General features: G+C 47.8%; 1 protein-coding gene across 8 annotated transcripts; it reads left to right on the top strand.

Moving 5' to 3' along the window:
* The first annotated feature begins 4,694 nt into the window (after positions 1–4,694).
* PRRT3 (proline rich transmembrane protein 3) lies at positions 4,695–17,933 on the top strand. 8 transcript variants are annotated; one of them, XM_031954905.1, is made up of 7 exons: positions 4,695–5,182; positions 6,005–6,212; positions 7,022–7,299; positions 9,652–9,785; positions 11,197–12,741; positions 14,647–14,802; positions 15,378–17,933. In XM_031954905.1, the coding sequence occupies exons 5-7, from the start codon at positions 11,256–11,258 to the stop codon at positions 17,330–17,332; spliced, it is 3,597 nt and encodes a 1,198-aa protein (XP_031810765.1). In that variant the 5' UTR covers positions 4,695–5,182; positions 6,005–6,212; positions 7,022–7,299; positions 9,652–9,785; positions 11,197–11,255; the 3' UTR covers positions 17,333–17,933. The 8 variants fall into 8 exon arrangements, with proteins under 8 accessions (XP_031810765.1, XP_031810769.1, XP_031810783.1 ...); XM_031954909.1 differs by lacking the exon at positions 9,652–9,785 and having other exon boundaries at positions 6,117–6,212; XM_031954923.1 differs by lacking the exon at positions 9,652–9,785 and having other exon boundaries at positions 7,065–7,299.
* Positions 17,934–18,302: the final 369 nt, after the last annotated feature.

Here is an 18,302-nt window from a genome sequence, read left to right as displayed (position 1 = left end):
GATCAATTACAGAATGATGCGCTTTAAAAATAAATACAGGTGCATTTGTAAAATTGTCCAGTTAGGATCCATATGAGCATTGATTAGGATTTAAAAGTAGTAACTTGTCTAAGAAAATGACTGTACAAAAAAGGGGCAGCTCCATCCAGGTTTACAGTTTTCTTTATAAAATTGATTGGCATATTGATTGTATTTTCTTTTTCTCCAAGGAAACTTATATCTTAAGATATATTTGGTGTTTAATCAACTTTTGTGAAATACGTATATACGTGTATGAATTGGAAACAAAACTGAAAATAAAATAATTCCTCCCCCCCCAAAAAAAATTACCAAAATATGACCCAGAGACAATGTAAGCACATGCTGTTGGAAAAATAGCACCTTGCTTTTCATATGGTGTTACAAACTTTCAATTTGTTTAACAGATATATACGTATATATGCAAAGTAAAATAAAACAACATATGCTTGTATATCAACTTAAGGAGATTAGAAGTATACAAACTTCTGAGAAATGGTCTGAGAAGTTTTCTTAGTCATGACCTTTGATTCACTGTTCAAAGAATGCCCAGTATTGAACTTTCTTCCACTGATAAAGATCTATAATTATTCTCTAACTCAGAGCTTTAGAGAATTGTTTGGTACACCAAGGGGTAAGCAGACTTAACTGTGGTCACACAACTAGAATGTGTTTTTGGCAAATTTTGAAATCAAGTCTTTGTAATCCTAAGGTATTGTTTGCCTTCTATTTATTATACTATTTGGCTGCCTCACATTCAACATGTTCGTTCTATAGGGAAAACCGAAAAGGAGTTTAATTTTAAAAAAAGTTTAGAGTAGCATCTTACAATAAATCAAAATGGGTATGACCTTAATGTCACATTATACCAAAAAATTAAAGCACAGAAGGCACCTTTTTTTTTGTAATAATTTTTCATTTTTTCCAATTACAGGTAAAGATAATTTTCAACTTTCATTTTATAAGATTTTGAGTTCCAAATTTTTCTTCTCTCTCTATTCTCCCCCTTTCCCAAGATGGCAATCTGGTGGAGTCTGGTGGATACGTGTACAGTCATGTTAAACCTATTTCCATATTAATTATGTTGGAAAAGAAGAATCAAAACAAAAGGAAAAAAATCAAAAGAAAGAAAAAACAAAAACAAGTGAGAATAGCATGTTTCAATATGCATTCATATTCCACGATTCTTTCTCTGGATGTTATCAGCATTTACCATCACAAGTCCTTTGAAATTACCTTAGATCATTGCATTGCTGAGAAAAACTAAGTCTATCATAGTTAATCATTGTACAATGTTGCTGTTATTATGTACAATGTTCTCCTGCTTTGTTCACTTTACATAACATTAGTTCATGTAAGTCTTTTCAAGTCTGAAATCGGCCTGGTCATCTTTTGTTATAGAACAATAGCATTCTATTGTATTTATATACCACAACTTGTTCAACCATTCCTCAATTGATAGACTTTCACTCAATTTCCAATTCTTTACCACCACAAAAAGAGCTGCTATAGATATTTTTGCACATGTAGGTGCTTTCCCCCTTTTTATGATCTCTAGGATATAGACCTAGGAGTGATATTGCTGAATCAAAGAGTATGCACAATTTTATAACCCTTTGGGCATAGTTCCAAATTGCTCTCCAGAATGGTTAAAACTCTACCAACATTGCATTGTTGGTCCTAATTTCCCCCTATCTTCTCCAACATTTAGTATTTTCTTTTTCCATCATATTAATCAACCTGCTAAGTTGTTTAATTTGCTTTTCTCTAATCAATAGTGATTTAGAGCATTTTTTATATGATTATTGATAGCTTTTATTTCAAGAAGGTACCTTTTGCAACCTCTATATTAACCAAACAGAGATCATCACAAAAGATAAACTATATAATATCAATTATACTTTTTGATGAACAGAATCAATGCAAATAGATTCAGAAACAATATTGCCACATGGGGGAGAGGGAGAGGAGAAATCTTTGCATCCAATATCTGTTGTAAGTCTGATAGCCAAGGTAAATAAGTTTAATGGGAGACAGGCCAGTGAGGGCTCAGCTTAGAAGCAGGTACAGCAGCATTTTGCCTGATGCAATCCCTCAAGTGGATATTTGGTGAAACTCTCATTTCGTCTTTCTGTGACTATATCCTGTCTGCTTTCTGGGGGGTAAAGAAAGGCCCTTTGATTGGTTGCTGAGTTGATCTCACCTTTTTTTCCTGGTGTTGTTCAAAGAAGGGACTGCTGAAAATTTCTGTGGATTGAGTGCCAGACATCAGTACCTTTTTTCTTCTCTCCTTCTGGCTATGAGCACATTTGGCCCCTATTTTTAGCCTCTTCGAATCCATCTTTTAATGCTCTTAAGTGAAAAAGCATTTAAGATGGTTACAACCTTATGAGTTTTGAAAGATTGGAAAAGTGAGTGACTCCACCAGATTTCCAGAACTGGAGAGTCTACTAGAATTTGCTGGCAAGCAAAAAGTGAAGTGCCATCTTGAGGATTTCCCTGTTTGACCCAGTTCAGTAGTGGATTCCAAGATAATGTGTCCTGTTGCAACAATGGAGAAACTCATTTATTGGCTAGGCCATGCAATATTCAGAAATGAACTTGGTGAAATGAATGTTTTGTAGTGACCCCTTCAAATTTGAGCCCATTTTCTCCAAGGACCAACAGGGTAGAGGAGTATATCCCAAGTTTGAAGGACTGTATTTGTACTTGTGTTCTTCTCAGTTAAGATCTCTTTGTAAAAACCTAATTGATGTTAATTGGGTCAATTAATATGGGAGAGAGAATGTCAAATAAGAAAAAAGTACTGATAAAAAATAATATAAGAGAGATACTAACTGGGGAGTGATATTAAGGTAATGTGGTTAAATAGGGGCTGGTGCTGAAAGCATTAGAAACATATGCTGTTTCCCCTCAGGGATAACATTAGAACCCTAAAAAGGAAATGTGGCTAGTCAGTCCTCTAGGGACTCAATTTGTCAGTAGAGGTGGAAGTTGGGATAGAGATTAACAGGTTATTTGACTACATAAGGAATTGACATAAATATACAAGACCAAGAATCACTGCGTGGTGTGGTCAAAGATCAAAGAAAATGCACAAACTATTTTCAGAAGAAATGTGAATGATGAGAAACCATATGAAAAAATGTTTTAAATCACTAATGAGATACAGATTAGAACAACTTCATACTCATCAAATTGGCAAAGATAATAAGAGTAAATAAGTGAAGGAAGATAAGACACATTGTAATATATATGTTTTGCAATACATATATATGTGTGAATATTTATATATATATATATATATATATATAGGGATAGAGCTATGAACTCATCTAATTGATCTGAAAAAGTATTTGATTTTCTGTTAGAAAAGTCACAAAATTGCTTATACTTTTTGACATAGAAATCCCTCTATTGAGTAGTATCCCAAAAGGAAGTCAATGAAAGAAAGATCTCATGGATATCAAGATATTTAGAATGGGACTCTTTGTGGTTGAAAACAAATGGGGAACAAATGGGATCAATGGGAGAGGAATCAGTACTAAGAAATGACTCAAAAATGGTGGATATATGAGTGTAATAGAATATTGCTTCCCAGTAAGAAATGGCACATGAGGCGTTTGAAAAAACATGGGAAGATTTGTATGAACTGATGCAGAATGAAGAAAGCAAAAATGAATGTAATTTACAGCTACCTCCTCCACCCCATGCAATAGGAAACAATGCAAAAATGTAGCTGAATTTAGAAACTATCATGGTTAAACTTGGTCCTAGAGAACAAATGATGAAAAACATTTACTTCCTAATAGAAAAACAAAACAAAACAATTACATTCTAATTTTTAAAAATTGACCTAAGGGATGAAGAATATTGTTTACATTGTTGAATTTGTTTCTTTTTTTGGTTGAGTTTTGCTCATTTGCTCATCTTTTTTTTTTTTTTTCCCTTTTTCTTTTACACAAGGAGGAGGGATTTGAAGGAATAAAGGATGCCGTGAGAAATTACCTTGATGTAAAAAAAAAAAAAAAAAAAACAGTTGAGCAAAATTTTTGTAAAAGGCAGCTTGGGAGAACTGATGAATTCTGAGTGCAGAATAAGTGGTGCTTTTTCTACTTTTTTTTCTTCATGTGTGTGCATTTTTTTTTTTTTGGTAACATGGCTAATATGGAATATATTTTGCCTGATTTCATATGTATAATATATTGATGGCTTTCTCAGGGGCTAGGAGAGGGCTAGGAGGAAGGGAGAGAACTTAGAAGTCACAATTTTTAAAAAGCTTTTAATTTTTTAAATTTGGGAAATATTTACCAAAATAAAAATTTAAAACCTTTTAAAAATGAAAGGCAGTTTGGTAGTCGATCTGGAATTAGCTTAGAAGCCAGGAATACCTCTGCCCTACCTCTCCACATCTGGCTCTGCTACTGGTTAATTCTTTTATCTCCTCAGGGCAATTCAAGCATGAATTTTGCCGAGGTGCCCCCCTCCCACGATGGAGTTTTTCCTCCTGGGAAATCCTTCTAGCTCATGAATTCACAGCTCCAGGGTCCATCCCTATTAAACGAAATTTCATCTTTAATTTGTACAAATCAGTTCAGGGGATTTGGCTAGCCGATCTCTTCCACTTTTGCCATTCTGCAATCGAGTGAGGCTCCTAAATGTCCCAGGGACGGCCTGATACACAGGCCGAGTAGGTGCTCATCAGTGGGGAGTGACAGACGCGTCTCCCAATGAGTTCCCCTAACAAGGTGCAGACAAAGCTGGGGGGGCCCGGGTTTCCTCACCCCGGGGCCAGTTAGCTTTCCAGCTCAGAGCCGGCTCCCCCCTTCTCCTTGCTGCCCTCGCTCCGGTGGCCTGAAGAACCGCTGACGGCGGGAGCTCCAGGGCTGCCTGGGCGGGGAGGGGGCCGGCAAGGGCTCCCAAGTCCCACCCCCGCACCCACCCCCTCCCCTCCAGCCCGGCGCCCGCTGGGCCGGCTCCCCGTGGCTCTGTCCGTGGCGGCAGCCGCCGGCCTAGGAAGGCTCGGTGGGAGGCGGGGATCGGGGCCCCAGAGCTCATCCCCGGGCCGGGCCGGGCCGGGCTGCGGCTGCTGCAGGGCTGCGGGCTCCGCATTGACACCGCCCGCGGGGGGGGCGGCTGCCCCGCACACCTCGGCCGGCATCAGGTGAGAGGAGCGCAGCAAGGGCGCTGGGGGTCCCGGGAGCGGGCCGGGCCGGGAGGCGGGCGCGCGGAGACGCCCCTGTCCCCCGCACTAGCTCGGGTGTCCCGGAGCGTGCGGGGGGGGGAGCGGGGATGGGGCTTCAAGGGGTCCGAGGAGCTGGGAGGAGCGAGGACAGTTGGCAGAAGCCGCTGGAGATGGCGGAGACGGCGGGTAGAATTCCGGCTCTGCGAGGGGGCCGCCTAGGTGACCTTGGGCCAGTCATTTTCCATGTTCGGCCTCGGGCTGCCCAATGCGGGGATCAGGCCGGGTCTCGCCCTTTTGTCCCCCTCGCCTGGAAAAGCAATCCTGTTTTATGATGTTGTGTTGGAGGCGGCTTGGGTGGGGGGTGGGGAGCAGCAAAGCCCAGTTCCGAGCCCCAGTACCCAGACTGCTTAGGGCAGGGATGCCCTAGGATACACTCACAGCCCTTTCCGAGGGAGCCGCGCATCCTCCAGCCTCCCCCGGCCCATTTCACGGAAGCTGACCGAGTTCTGGCGGCGTAAGAACTTTGTTCTCCTGGCCGGTCTATCTGGTGGAAGGGAGCTCCTCCTCCGCCCTGGACCAGCCCCAGGTCCCTCCCCAGCTCCTGCCTTCCCCACCAAACCCACACTGCTCCTGGGTACCCGGATGCCCAGGCACCGGGATGGCCGCAAGCCGGCCGCGGGTGGCCGAAGGTGCGCGTCCCGCTCCGCATCTGTGTGGGCGGGGCGGGGCAACACCTAGCTTGCTCCGGGGCGAACCTCGGGTGGGCCCTTAGGGTTTCGCAGCCAGGCTCTGTGTGCTTAGGGAGTCACCTGGACAGGCCCCTCTGCTCTGCATGCTGGCGGCCCCGGACTTCGGAGAGCACCGAGGAAAGGGGCTGAGTCTGCTGGGGCTGAAGCTGCGGACCTCTCCCCAGGATGGCTGGCCCCTTCTCTAGCCGGCAGGCTCTCCTGCAAAGGATGCTGGGTTGGGGAGGCTCCCAGAGCTGCTGAGAGCTGCAAAGATTTTCTGGGTAAGCTGCTGGCTTTTCTCAGTGCCTTTTCCCGTTTTCCTCCTCCTCCCCCAACCCGTCTCCACCCCTGCTCCCTCCCGCCGCCACGGGTCCGAGGGCACTGGGAAGAGTTAAGATGAGTCTGCTTTGGCTCACAAATGCATTAGGCCTCCAGCCCAGGGATTCTTAACCTTTTTATTGCCATTCACCCCTCTGGCACTGGGATACAGCCTATGGACTCCCGGGAGTGTTTTAAAACGCACAGAATAAAATACAGGAGATTAGAAAGAAGCCAGTGATGCTAAGATAAAGTTATCAAAATACTTTTACAAATTTATTGATCTACTGAAATCTATTGATCCTTTGGGAGTCCATGGAGCCCGGGTTAAGGACCCCTCCCCCAAGGTATCATCCCTGTTCTCTGCCACCCCCTTCTCCTCATAGCTAGGACCCCAGCCTGGGGCTCCCTAAGGGTATGGGCTTCTTGATCTCTTTTACCCTCTAAAAATTACGTCCCTCACAAATGAACCAGAGTTCTGCAGTTCCTTTTCAGTTAATTCCTCCCCTGCCCCATACCCATCCACACTCACTCACACACACACACCACATAATTTCTCTCCCACATCCACACCCACCCACACACACACCACATAATTTCTCCCTTAGCCATACTCCCATACACCCCTCATAATTTCTCTTCCCCCATCCACACTCATAATCATAAACCCTCATACACACCCCACTTCTCCAATCCCCATTCCCCCCTTAGGATTAACTTTCATCTTGGCTTCAATTGCTGGGCTAGAAAAATGCATCTTTTCTTTGTCCAGAATCTCTGAATCCCTCCTAATCCACCACATGGAAACATTATAGGATTAAGGTGCTTGGTTAGGCAGAAGGCGGAGCTCCGGTGGAACAGAAGGGAGGCTCTCCCAGGGAAGGGCCGAGAGGACTCTGACAGCCATAGAGCCTGGGAGGCAGAGCAGGAGAGAGGGTGAAGGTGAGGACTGCCGCTGACGTCATTGATCCTTCACCTACCTGCAGCTGCAGGACCCCACCCCGGGGTGGGGTGCCTGAATTAGAAGCCTGCTTCCACTTCTGGCCACAGGTAGGTGAGCTGCTGCTCGAGGGAAGGACACAGCTGAGAGTCTATGGAGATCCAGGGTATCCAGACTGGATATAAATTAGGGAACTGGAGGAGAAAGATCGGGGTCCTCAGAGGAATGGACAGCTCCCTTCCTCCTGCTCCTTCCACTACAGTGGAGAGAGGACTGGAGTTGGGGTAAGAGGAAATAGGTTCCTATCCTTTCTGCTACTTAATGTTGGTATGATCCTGATCAAATTGCCTTATTTCTTGGATCCTTACCGCCTGTTCTGTGGAATGAGGGAGCTGAAATACCTGACTTCCAAAGATCTGTGATCCCCCGATCCTAAGACATAGAGCCCCAGCACAAGGTGCTAAAACGCTTCGGAGGCAGATAAGACAATCACTTCCACTTTTAGCCTCTATCCCTTTCCAATAACCTAAGGGCTAGTTAAAATGAAAGCAAGTCTTCCAGCTTCCAATCAACAATTCGTACTCTGCCTTCTCCCTTCCCCTCTCCCCCCATGGCCTTAAAAATAATCCAACAAGAAAGACTAAAGAAGACCAGAACAAGAGGATCAGGTGGGAATGGACCAAAACATGTAGAAATACAGGTTAGGGAAAATAAGGCCATAATGAGAGTGTAGTCAGTGGGATCATCACTATCAGCTAAGTAAGCTGGGAAGACAGAGGCTAATACTGAGGTTGGGTACTTTTCTAAAGCAAAGAGCACTTCAGAATCTTCTGTCAATCATAAAAAACATGGGATTTCCCATTGATATATTACTTTACTAAAAACAAATAAAAAACTCTTTTACAACTAGGATCGTGGAATTTAGAGCTGGGAGAGGGAGTATTTTAGAGATCATTTAATGAAAAATCATTTTATGCATCAGGAAACAGACCTAGAGAGGAAGAGTTATTTTTCCCTAAGTTATACAGGTAAGAGGAAAGAGCAGGATTTGAACCCACTTCTGGTGCTTTTTGCAACCAGATCTCAGTGTTTCCTTATTTAATTTGATTTTCAAAATGGTATCCTAACCATAAAAGACATTCTATATTTTTATGATGACATTAGATAAGACAGGCATTATTAGTCCCATTTGACAGATGGAAAAACTGAGCCCCAAAGGCTTACACCTGGTAAGTCCTTGAGATGGTACTTGAGACTGGAAGAAGGCTAGGGGGTTCAGTAAAAACTGTTTCAGATGGGAGGTCAGTCCAGGTTTAGGAAAAGCCAGGAAAACATTCTCTGGGTCTGCCTTCCCAATTCTTCCCTCTTTGGAAAAGCCAGAACTCTACTGGTCATTTGAGCAATAGAAGAAGCTTTTGCTCTTTGTATTGTGAGATAACAGGACCAAAGAGGGACAATAAGTCTTTGAGGAGCAACTTTGTTGCTAAAATTCTGACAGAGTCAGACTCCGGAAGCCTGGGTTCAAATCTCTAGTCTCCTATCTGCTGACTGGGTGATCCTGGCCACATTCTGTGGGTCTCATTTTCTTCCCCAGTCAGATGAGGGTTGAATACAGAGGGGTTTGAAGGTCCCTTTCATCTCTAATGATCAATAAATGGGGGGGAGGGGGGAGTGATTGAGCAGGAAAGAGAAAGTCCCAGCTAGAATAGGGTTAAATTGGCTGCAGTGACTGGAGATGGTGCTTCCAGCCCATCGGCAGTGCAGGGCTCAGTTAGCTAAGTCTGAGCATCTCTGAGGATCCTGAGCACAGGGAAAGCAGCCAGTATGGATGCAAGGTGAACCAGGGGGTTCTAGGGCCAGTGCTCAGGTAAGGAGCCATGCTTGGGATTCCTTCAGCCCAGGGGCGCTGGGTGTCAGGGAGGCTGACATGTCCCTTAGACTGATGAGCTGCCCCCTTCCCCTCTCTGCTCCATGGGTAGGGAGAGACTGCAGCTCCCCCAGTCCCCTGCACACACACACACACACACACACACACACACACACACCCCTGGGCAGGCTGGACTTGGGCACTGCAGGGAGGGCAATGTGCCAGGCACAAGAGAAGCATCAAAGTGGGGGTGGAGAAGGGGGTAATGTGATAGGAGCACAGGACTTGGTCCCCAGTACAGTGGCCCCAAGGGCTGCCAATGACAGCAGTCGTTGGTGGGAAACCAAGGGTCCTATTTCTCCTCCTCCTCCTCCCCCAAACACAAATATCCTTCACCGGAGTGACCTAGGTGACAGCTTCCAAGCTGGGAACATACCACCTCTCATTTCTTCTTTCTCTCTCCTCCTCCATTCCCACTCAGAACATTTATATGCCCTAGTTTTCAGGTAAAAAGCTCAGTGGGGTCAACCCAAGTATTTCCCGTCAGCAGATTCCTGATCTGCAAAGCCTGTTTCTATGTTTCTGTGATATTTAGGGACTAAGACATAATCTGGAAATATTCTGGGCACTGCCAGCCTCAAAATTCCTCTCTGAGTGAGGGCAGTCTGCCCCCAAATAATAAAGAGGATGAATTCAAATCCTGCCCCGGACACCTCTGTGACCTGAAAAGTGAGTTTCCTTCTCTATGCCTCAGTTTCTGCAACTGTAAAATTATGAAGTTATACTAGATGATCTTTGAGGTCCCTTCCAGCTTTAAATCATCTGATCCTAGGTGGGAAAGGAGACCTTGTTAGTATTATTGAGTGCTTGTAACAGGGAGCCTGGGACCCTCGATCAGATGGGAGATGCTGACATTCTGACAGAGATCCTGACGGGAGAGTCACTGCTGAGACTGCTGGGAAGTAGGGGATAGGACTGACGGGCTGGCTCCTCAGGCTGTAAATCTGGAATAAGGTCCTTTACATATACATATCTATCTATATATCTTTAAAGCTATCTAGTGCTTTCCCAAGCACTTATTTGCCCAAGGACTTGGTGTCTACCACATCCCAGGTACTGTGCTAGGCAAAGGGACTACAAAGACAAAAGGGAAACAGAGTCTGCTGTCAAGGAACTTACATTCTATGGAATAATTGACTAAGCTTACAATCCTTTGAAACACTGTGATTCCTATTTGATGGATGAGAAAACTGAGAATAAGAAAATAAGCGATTTCTCCAGAATTACAGAACCAGTTAATGTCAGAGCTGAGTCTTTTTTGTTCAGTCCTTTATTAGTCATGTGCAATTCTTCTCTTGGCAAAAATACTGGATTGGTTTGACATTTCCTTCTGAGACTACAAACTGGTTTTTTAAAAGGTTTTAAATTTTTTCAGGCATTTTTTTCTCCTTTCGTCTCATCCCTACTTGGAAAAAAATAATGACCTTGTAACGCATATCAAGCAAAATAATTTCCCCCTTGATCATGTCCACACATGTGACTCATTCTACATGTGAATCTGTCCTTTCTCTGTCAGGAGATGCTTCCTCATTGTCTTCCTTACTTATAGTTGATAGGAGTTTTTAAGACTTCCAAAATTGTTCATTTTCGAACTCATTTCATAGATGAGGAAATAGACCACTAACAAGTTCAAGTAGGCCTTGCTACCAAAAGGTCAAAATTGGAATGGGCATATGAATAACCCGACTTCCAGGTCAGTACCCTTTCTGTTATGGTCAAATTGGAGGAGGACCAGACACATCAGACTGAAGGAGGAAAAGGAGGGTCTGGAGTCTGAAAATCTGCCTTTGAACCTTGGTTCTGGACCCTACTAGCTATATAATTCTAAGCAAGACAATTAACCTCAGTTTCCTCATCTGTGAAAAGGATAAGTTGGGCACTACCTCAGAGAGTGAACTTTGTTGCATCGTAAATGAATCAGTTTGATTCATGAAGAAGTAATTAAGCTTCTACCCTGTGAGGCTTATTGAGAACTTATTGAGAGGTAAAAGACTATAAAAGAAACTGCCTGCCTTCAGGGAACTTACATTCTACTGCATCTCCATTTCTCTTCACCTCCACATTTTCTTTCCTATTACAGGTTTGTCAAGGGAAAAGTGAAGGCAGAGGAAGGCAAGCTCTGGAGAGCCGGCATTGACCATGGACCCCTATGCTCCCATCTCCCGCTGGAGCCTCCTCCTTACAGCGATAATCCTCACTTGCATAGTGCAGGCTGGGCAGCTTCCCGGACAGCCAGAAAGCTCAAGACAAAGCCTTGACAAACACCCTACTCAGGAATCCCAGCAGGACTATGGGGAATCCCCTGGAACCAGGCACCAGAACCATAACTCTCAGGACCAATCCTGGTTAAATCATGGAGATAGAAGTGAGCTTGGCTTAGACCTAAGAGACTGGCTCAGACCCACTCTGCCTCCTTGGCTCAGGGCTCCTGTGGGGCCAGGAGAAACTGAGAGGCCCAGAAAGTCTCCAAATAGCCCCGTTCTGCCCCTGTCCACTTCTCCTCCTCTGAGCCCGGCAGCTGGTCTGGAGACCCCTTCTGCTCAGGATGGTGTCACTGGAGCTGTGTGGATGGACTCTCCTCCTAGGCAAGAAGGATACAGTTTAGTGGATAACTTAGTCACTGGAGATGAAGGGGAAAGGGATGTGGGAGTCAAATTATGGGTTTCAAAAGGACCCATTTTCAAAGACACGAGGGGTTCTCTGAAAACAGAGGAGCCTCCAGGACAAGTGGCTCCAATCTCCCTTGCAGTTGCGTCCCCTGAGGAGTCTCCAGCTCCTCATCTCTTCCCCACCCTTGCCTTAGATCGCAGAACACAAAGACCCCATCCAAAGGGTCTTCAGGAGAAGATAGAGGTCTTGTCTAAAAGTATGACAGGCCCTACTCCCAAAGAGATTCCTAGGGAGGATTTGGACTGGAAGGTCGTCAGCAGGGATGATGAGCTTAGTCTTCAAGAGCCATTGGCTGGCCAAGCCCCAGCTCTTTCATGGGTGCCTTCCGTGACAACTGATCATGAGCACCAGCCACTAAGTAACAGTCCCGTGATTCCAGAGGTAGAAGGAGAGCTGATTATGCAGACAGACTTTGTCACTCTCAAGACCATGAACAATTATGTCCCCTTCCCAAAAGACCATGCCCTAAGCCCCACGGTGGGTGCTGGAGAGGAAATGACAGAGAAAGTGCAAAGTTGGAGTGAGAAAGTCACCCCTGGAGAGAGAAAGCAGGGATCCCCCAAACCAGGGGTAGGAAGGAGCTGGAGTGAAGGAGCCCAGGCCCCCCAACTTATCACTGAGAAGAATTTTGTGTCTTCTGTCCTAAGACCTGAGCGGACATCCTCTGCTACAGCTGCTTCCTCTCAGGGTTCCAGGTCTCTGCCCATCTGGATTTCAGAAAATCACCTTCCCTCAGTCTTGGCCGAAGAGCCTGACCTCAGGACTGGAAGCTGGAGTGCCCATTTTGCCCATCAAATCAGCACCCAAAAGGCTCCACTCAGCCCCCAGACTGAAGACTCTGACATCGAGGGGTCCACTCCCTCCACTACACTTCTTCCCAGCTCCAAGTCACCATCACCTTCCCCTGCCTCCAACACTACAGCTACACTGTCTCCTGGGCAACAGCCTGGGCCAGGTAGGTACAAGGGGAATTTCTAGGCACTGGTCCCACCAAGGTGGTTCCTTCTCACATAGTTCCTAAATGCTTACATGCTTTCCATTCTCCATCCTAGACCCTACTGGGTTCCTTCGGGCAAGGAAGGAACCGCCCCAGGAAATAAAGGCCCATAGTGTCTCCTCTCAACACTAGAAGCCCCGTTTAGGCCTGACCTTCTTGTTAGTTCTTGCAGCCCTGGGTATGCCCTCTCTAGGAAGGATGGACTTAACACTGTGTTTTGCCTCCTAAGGAGCAGAATTCCAAGAATCTTGAGAACTCCTTAGTTCAGCTATTGTCATATGACCATAGACAAGCTATTTAAGCTCAAAGTATCTCAGTTTTCTTATCTGCAGAATGTGAAGAATAATGTTGTGAAAATATAAAGTAGCATAAAAGACTGCTTTCTGTATCAGGAAGCCTCAATTCAAATCCCAACTCGCTTTCTACCTGCAGGACTGTGAGCAGCCAGTCACTTAAACACTCTGAACCACAGTTTTTTCAATTATAAAAGTGATGGTGTTAGATTAAGTGATCTCCAAGGTCCCTTTGAGTTCTAAATCCTATGATGGGACCAAATGAGAAGATGAAATCAAAAGTTCCTTGAAAATTGTGAATTGTTATGCATATTATGTAAGTAGAGCAATAATGTGATTATTGGATAGAGTTGTGGATTTTGGGTTGGTAAGATCTGTAATCAAATTCTTCCTCTAAAAAACTACATGAACATGGAAAAGAGTTAGTTGCCCTCTCTGTTTCAGGCAATTTTTAATAGCTTTTTATTTTTCCAAATACATACAAAGTATGTTTTCAACATTCACCTTTGCAAAAGCTTGTGTTACAATTTTTTTTTTTCTCTCTCTCCCCCTCCCATAAACAGAGGGCAATTCAATATAGGTTAAACATGTGCAGTTCTCAAGATATTACCACATTCATCATGCTGCACAAGAAAAATGAGATAAAAAGTGAAAGGGGAAAAAAATGAGGGGAAAAAACAAGCAAACAAACAATAACAATCAAAACAGGTGAAAATAGCATATTTTGATCCACATTAAGTCAATATAGTTCTCTCTGCATGCAGATGACTCCTTCTATCATGTCTACTGAAATTGCCTTGAATTACTTCATGTTTGAAAAAGGCCAAGTCCATCACAGTTGATCATCACATAAATCGACAGTGTTCTCTTGGTTCTACTCACTTCACTTAGCACCAGTTCATGCAAGTCTTTCCAGGTTTTCTGAAATCTGTCGGGCAGTTTAAAAATAAGTAAATAACTTATTTTTCAAAATACATGCAAATGATAAATGTGGAAATATGTTGAGAAGAATTGCACATGTTTAATCTCTATTGGATTACTTGCTGACTAGGGGAGGAGGTGGGGTAAAGGGAGGGAGAAAAATTTGGAACACGATTTTTCAAGGATGAATGTTCGAAAACTATCTCTGCCATCTATTTATTTTTATACTTTTTATTTTCAAAATACATCAGAGATAATTTTCAACATTCATCCTTGCAAAAATCTTGTGTTCCATATTTTCTCCCTCCCTCCCACTTTTCCCCTCCTCTAGACAGCAAATAATCCAATATAGGTTAAATGTGCAATTTTTCCCAACATAGTTCCACATTTATTATGTTGCACAGTAAAAATCAGCTCAAAAGGGAAAAACGGGAAAACAAACAAGCAAGTAAACAACAACAACAACAACAACAAAAATACTATATTGTGTTCCACATTCAGTTCCCATAGTCCACTCGCTAGCTGCAGACGGCTCTCTCCATCACAAGTCTATTGGAATTACAGACAATGCTTTTAAGACAAGTTCTAGACATCAGGAAGTTGTGTTGGAGTGAGCTCCCCTCCCCTATGGTATTATTGTTTTTTTCAGAGACAGTACTCTTGGAAGAAACTGAACTAATTTCCCCTCAGCGAGTAAGAGGAGCTGTGGAATCTCCAAATTCCCTTAATTCCACCATTCCAAGCACCCCTGTTCCTGGGAAGATGCCCAATGCCACAAAGAGCCTCCCAGCAGCCGGTCCACCAGGTGAGGGGACTATTTGTGGGGCCTGAATAGGGAGGGGAGAGAGAACATTTTTGCCCACCCACCCCCAGAAGAGAAGATTCCTGATTTGGAGCCCTGATTTGAAGGTGCCCAGAAAGCACATCTAGCCCCATCAGAATATATCTAGGGCCAATTTTCCTAGAAGGACAACAGTTATTTTTTGTCGCAGTTCTCCTGTTTGAAAAATCACTACTTTCCCATTTCCCCTTTTCCTGGGCTTTCTAAACAAAACAAAACAAAAAACTCCAAAAAGCAAGGCTCTTCTAGCTGATTCACGTGTGGCCTTAGGGGTTGGAGAGTTTTCCCAAAGCCAGGCAGATTCCTGTCTACCTCTCCATGTTGCTGCTCTAAGCCCCGGGATTAAGAGGGACCAAAAGAAGTCCTTGCTAGCTGAGTGGGAGGGGAGGGAGAGAAGCCGAGCAGCTTTCACAATTATCATCTCCTTTGATCCTCACAATAATGCTTTGAGCTAGGTGCTCAGTTTATAGGGAGATCCCAGGGCCGGCCTGGGGTTTTCGGGGAAGGCGGGGAGCTCATCATGGGCCTCCTTGTTACAGGGGCAGCGGAAAGACTGCCTGTGGAGCGACCTCCTCAGAGCCACCCTCCGGCTCCCTCCGGGCCATCCCTGATCACTTCCCGCAGGGGGCTCATCCGAGTCACCACGCAGAGAGCCCTGGGGCCACCGAACGCTCCCGAGCCGTCCCCGAGCCCCGCGGGCCCGGAGCCCGCGGCGGATTCCACCTGCGGCCCGAGGGCGTGCGGCCCCCAGGCCAACGGGACGAGCTCGCCGCCCCTGCGCTGGGGGCCTCTGCGGCACACCCTGAGCTTCGCCTGGGAGCTCCACGTGTACGGGGCCGGGGCGTTCTTCCTGCTGCTGGCCTTCCTGGCCCTGGCGGGGCTGGTGGCCGCCGCGGTGACGCCGCGCGGGCCCGGGCGAGCCCACGCGCTGGCCGCGGCCGCTCTCGTGCTGGCCGCCTCCTTGCTGCGCGCCGTCTACCTCCTGGCCGACCCCTACGGCTCTCGGGGCCGCCTGGCCGCGCGCACGGGGCTGGTGCTCTACAACCTGCCCTTCCCGCTGCTGGTGACGGCCCTGGGGGCGCTGGCGCTGCTGGGCCTCGGGCGGCTGCTCCCGGCGCGGCTGCGGAGCCTGCGTCTGTTGGGCGCGCTGGGCGCGGTGCACTGGGCGCTGCTCCTGGGGGCCGACCTCCTCTCGCCCTGGCTTCGCCCGCCCCTCAACCTGCTGGTGCAGGGGCTGTCGTGCGCCTGGGGCGCCGCGGTGGCGCTGGGCACGCTGCTCCTGTGCCGCCGCTGGCTTCTCGGGGCGGTGGAGGTGGGCCCCGAGGGCCACGGGAGGAGCCGGGCCCCGGGCCCCGGGCCCCGGGTGCTGGCTGTGGGCGGGGCTCTCGGGCTGCTGGCCAGCGGTTTGCAGCTGGCGGCCGCGGTGTGGCTGTACCCGCTGGCGGGGACCCCCGGCCGGTTCTCCTGGCCCTGGTGGGGCGTTCAGTTCTGGCTCCGCCTGGTGGAACTCGCCTGGGCTGCCGCCCTAGCCTTGGCGGCTGGAGTCGCTTCGTGCCGCTGGGGACCCGGGCCCACCGAGCACACGTGCTGGGGCAAGCTGCTGCACTACGCGTGCCCCCCACCGGGGAAAAACGAGGTGCCCGAGTACCCCAACAACTGCTACGACTGGACGGGCACAGCCGGGGTCGAGCGCGGCGGCACAGACATCAGCAAGAGCCTCATTCGCAACCCCGCGGAGAGCGGGGGCTGCCGCCCCGCCAAGGACAGCAACGAGCTGCGAGCCGGTCAGGTCTTTCCCAGCCCCGCCGGCTCGGCGGCCTCCCTGGCTCGGGCCGGCCGGAGCCCCAGGCACCCCACCAGCGCGGGCCCGGGTCGCTCTCGCAGCAGCGTGTGCCTGGATAACACTGCGGGCTTGTCGCTGAGCGAGCTGGACTTGCGCCCGCCGTCGCCCATCAACCTGAGCCGGAGCATCGACGAGGCGCTGTTTCGGGAACACTTGGTCCGCGACAGCGTGTTCTTGCGCTCCAGCCTGCAGTACCCAGCTGGCCTGGGCCGTCGGGACTCCGCCGCCTCTCTGCAGGCTCTCCCCCAGCCCGGGGGCCCCGTCCTGCGGCAAAGGCGCAGCAGCAACCCCGACTGCTCGGGCCTGGCCCCTCAGGACCGCTGCTGCTCCTTGACTGACGTGCGGACCGTCCCCCAGCCTGCTCCCGAGCCTGAAGCGGGGGCAGCGTCCGGGAGCTCGCTGGACAGCTTTTCCAAGGGCTCCCTCAAGATCAGCTGGAACCCGTGGCGCCACGGGCTGTCATCGGTGGAGAGCCTTCCCCTGGACGAGCTGCCCAGCACGGTGCAGCTGCTGCCCTCCCAGGCCGAGCCAGAGCCGGCGTCCGCCCCGGAAGAGCTCGGGGACTCAGAGCGCGAGGCCCGGAGGAGCTTCCTGGCCCTGAGTAAGCAGGTGGACTCCCGAAGCGCCTCCAGCGAAACCATAGAGCTGTGATCAGGCCGGGAAACTGGCGACTAGAGAGAAAAGGGGAGCCGCTTCCCTTCCCTCTCCCTGCCCCCCCCAGAGCAGCCCAGGGAGAGAGGGGCGCTTCTTCCTCAAAGCCAGGATTATTTTTTTACCTATTTTTTGGAACTCTGATTTTGCCCAGGGATATGGCCTTCACAGAGTGGAGGGAAAATGGGGAGAGAACTCTAGGGGACCCTTCTGCTGCCCCTCAGCACGGAGCCAAGGAAGGAAGGATTCCAGGAGCTATAATGGGGGACACGTTCTGCAAGAAGTCCCCTCGAGAGCCACGTCTAAAACTTCCTGCTTTGTGCCAAAAAAAAAAAAAAAAGAAAATAAACTTTTAAACCAATCTGCCTTGCCCAGCCTTCCTGTCCCTCCTTAGCCCTCAAGTCCTGGTTTTCCTCCTGTAGGATCTCTATCCTTCACCTCCTCCTACCACCTGGGCTGAGCTTTCAGCCACTCGGCCAAACAGCGAGGAGAAATCAAGGCAGGGTAAGCCAGGTACTGCTCCAACATCTATGAGGGCCCACAGCCATGTGTGCGGAACTCAGAAGCCACGGAGTAGAAATTAAAATCTTGGTTTGCCTAACTCCTCTGAGACGGGTCCTCATCTGTAAAACGAGGGGGTTTAACTCCATCACCTCTAATGTCCCCTTTTATTTCTAGGTCTAGGACCCAGGAGCTGCACTTGGAAGATTTAAGAAGCTCTTGGGAGGCAGACACTACAGAGCAGTGGATGGAGGTTGGGAGTGGGCATTCTTTGGTTACAAAGGTTTCTCTCTCCTTGCCCATTAATTTTCAGGGCCCTGCTGTAGCTGAATCTCACACACCCAGTGGACATTCCCTTATCCCATTTTCCCCATCAGAAGCTCACACACTGAAAGTGATGGCAAATTCTTTTCTTCTACCACCCGACCCCAAAATCCTTCTAATTCTCCCAGTTCCAAAGAGATTAGCC

Source organism: Sarcophilus harrisii, chromosome 1 (genome assembly GCF_902635505.1).
Source record: "Sarcophilus harrisii chromosome 1, mSarHar1.11, whole genome shotgun sequence".
Lineage (NCBI taxonomy): Eukaryota > Metazoa > Chordata > Mammalia > Dasyuromorphia > Dasyuridae > Sarcophilus > Sarcophilus harrisii.
This window is presented reverse-complemented; position numbering and strand designations above follow the sequence as displayed.

What these genes read in the sequence shown, in the direction of transcription:
- PRRT3 (XM_031954909.1), top strand. Translation starts at nt 11,256, where the DNA reads ATGGACCCCTATGCTCCCATCTCCCGCTGGAGCCTCCTCCTTACAGCG. An exon ending in TGGGCAACAGCCTGGGCCAG is followed by an intron (nt 12,742 to 14,646) that starts GTAGGTACAAGG and finishes TGTTTTTTTCAG; the next exon opens with AGACAGTACTCTTGGAAGAA. An exon ending in CCCAGCAGCCGGTCCACCAG is followed by an intron (nt 14,803 to 15,377) that starts GTGAGGGGACTA and finishes TCCTTGTTACAG; the next exon opens with GGGCAGCGGAAAGACTGCCT.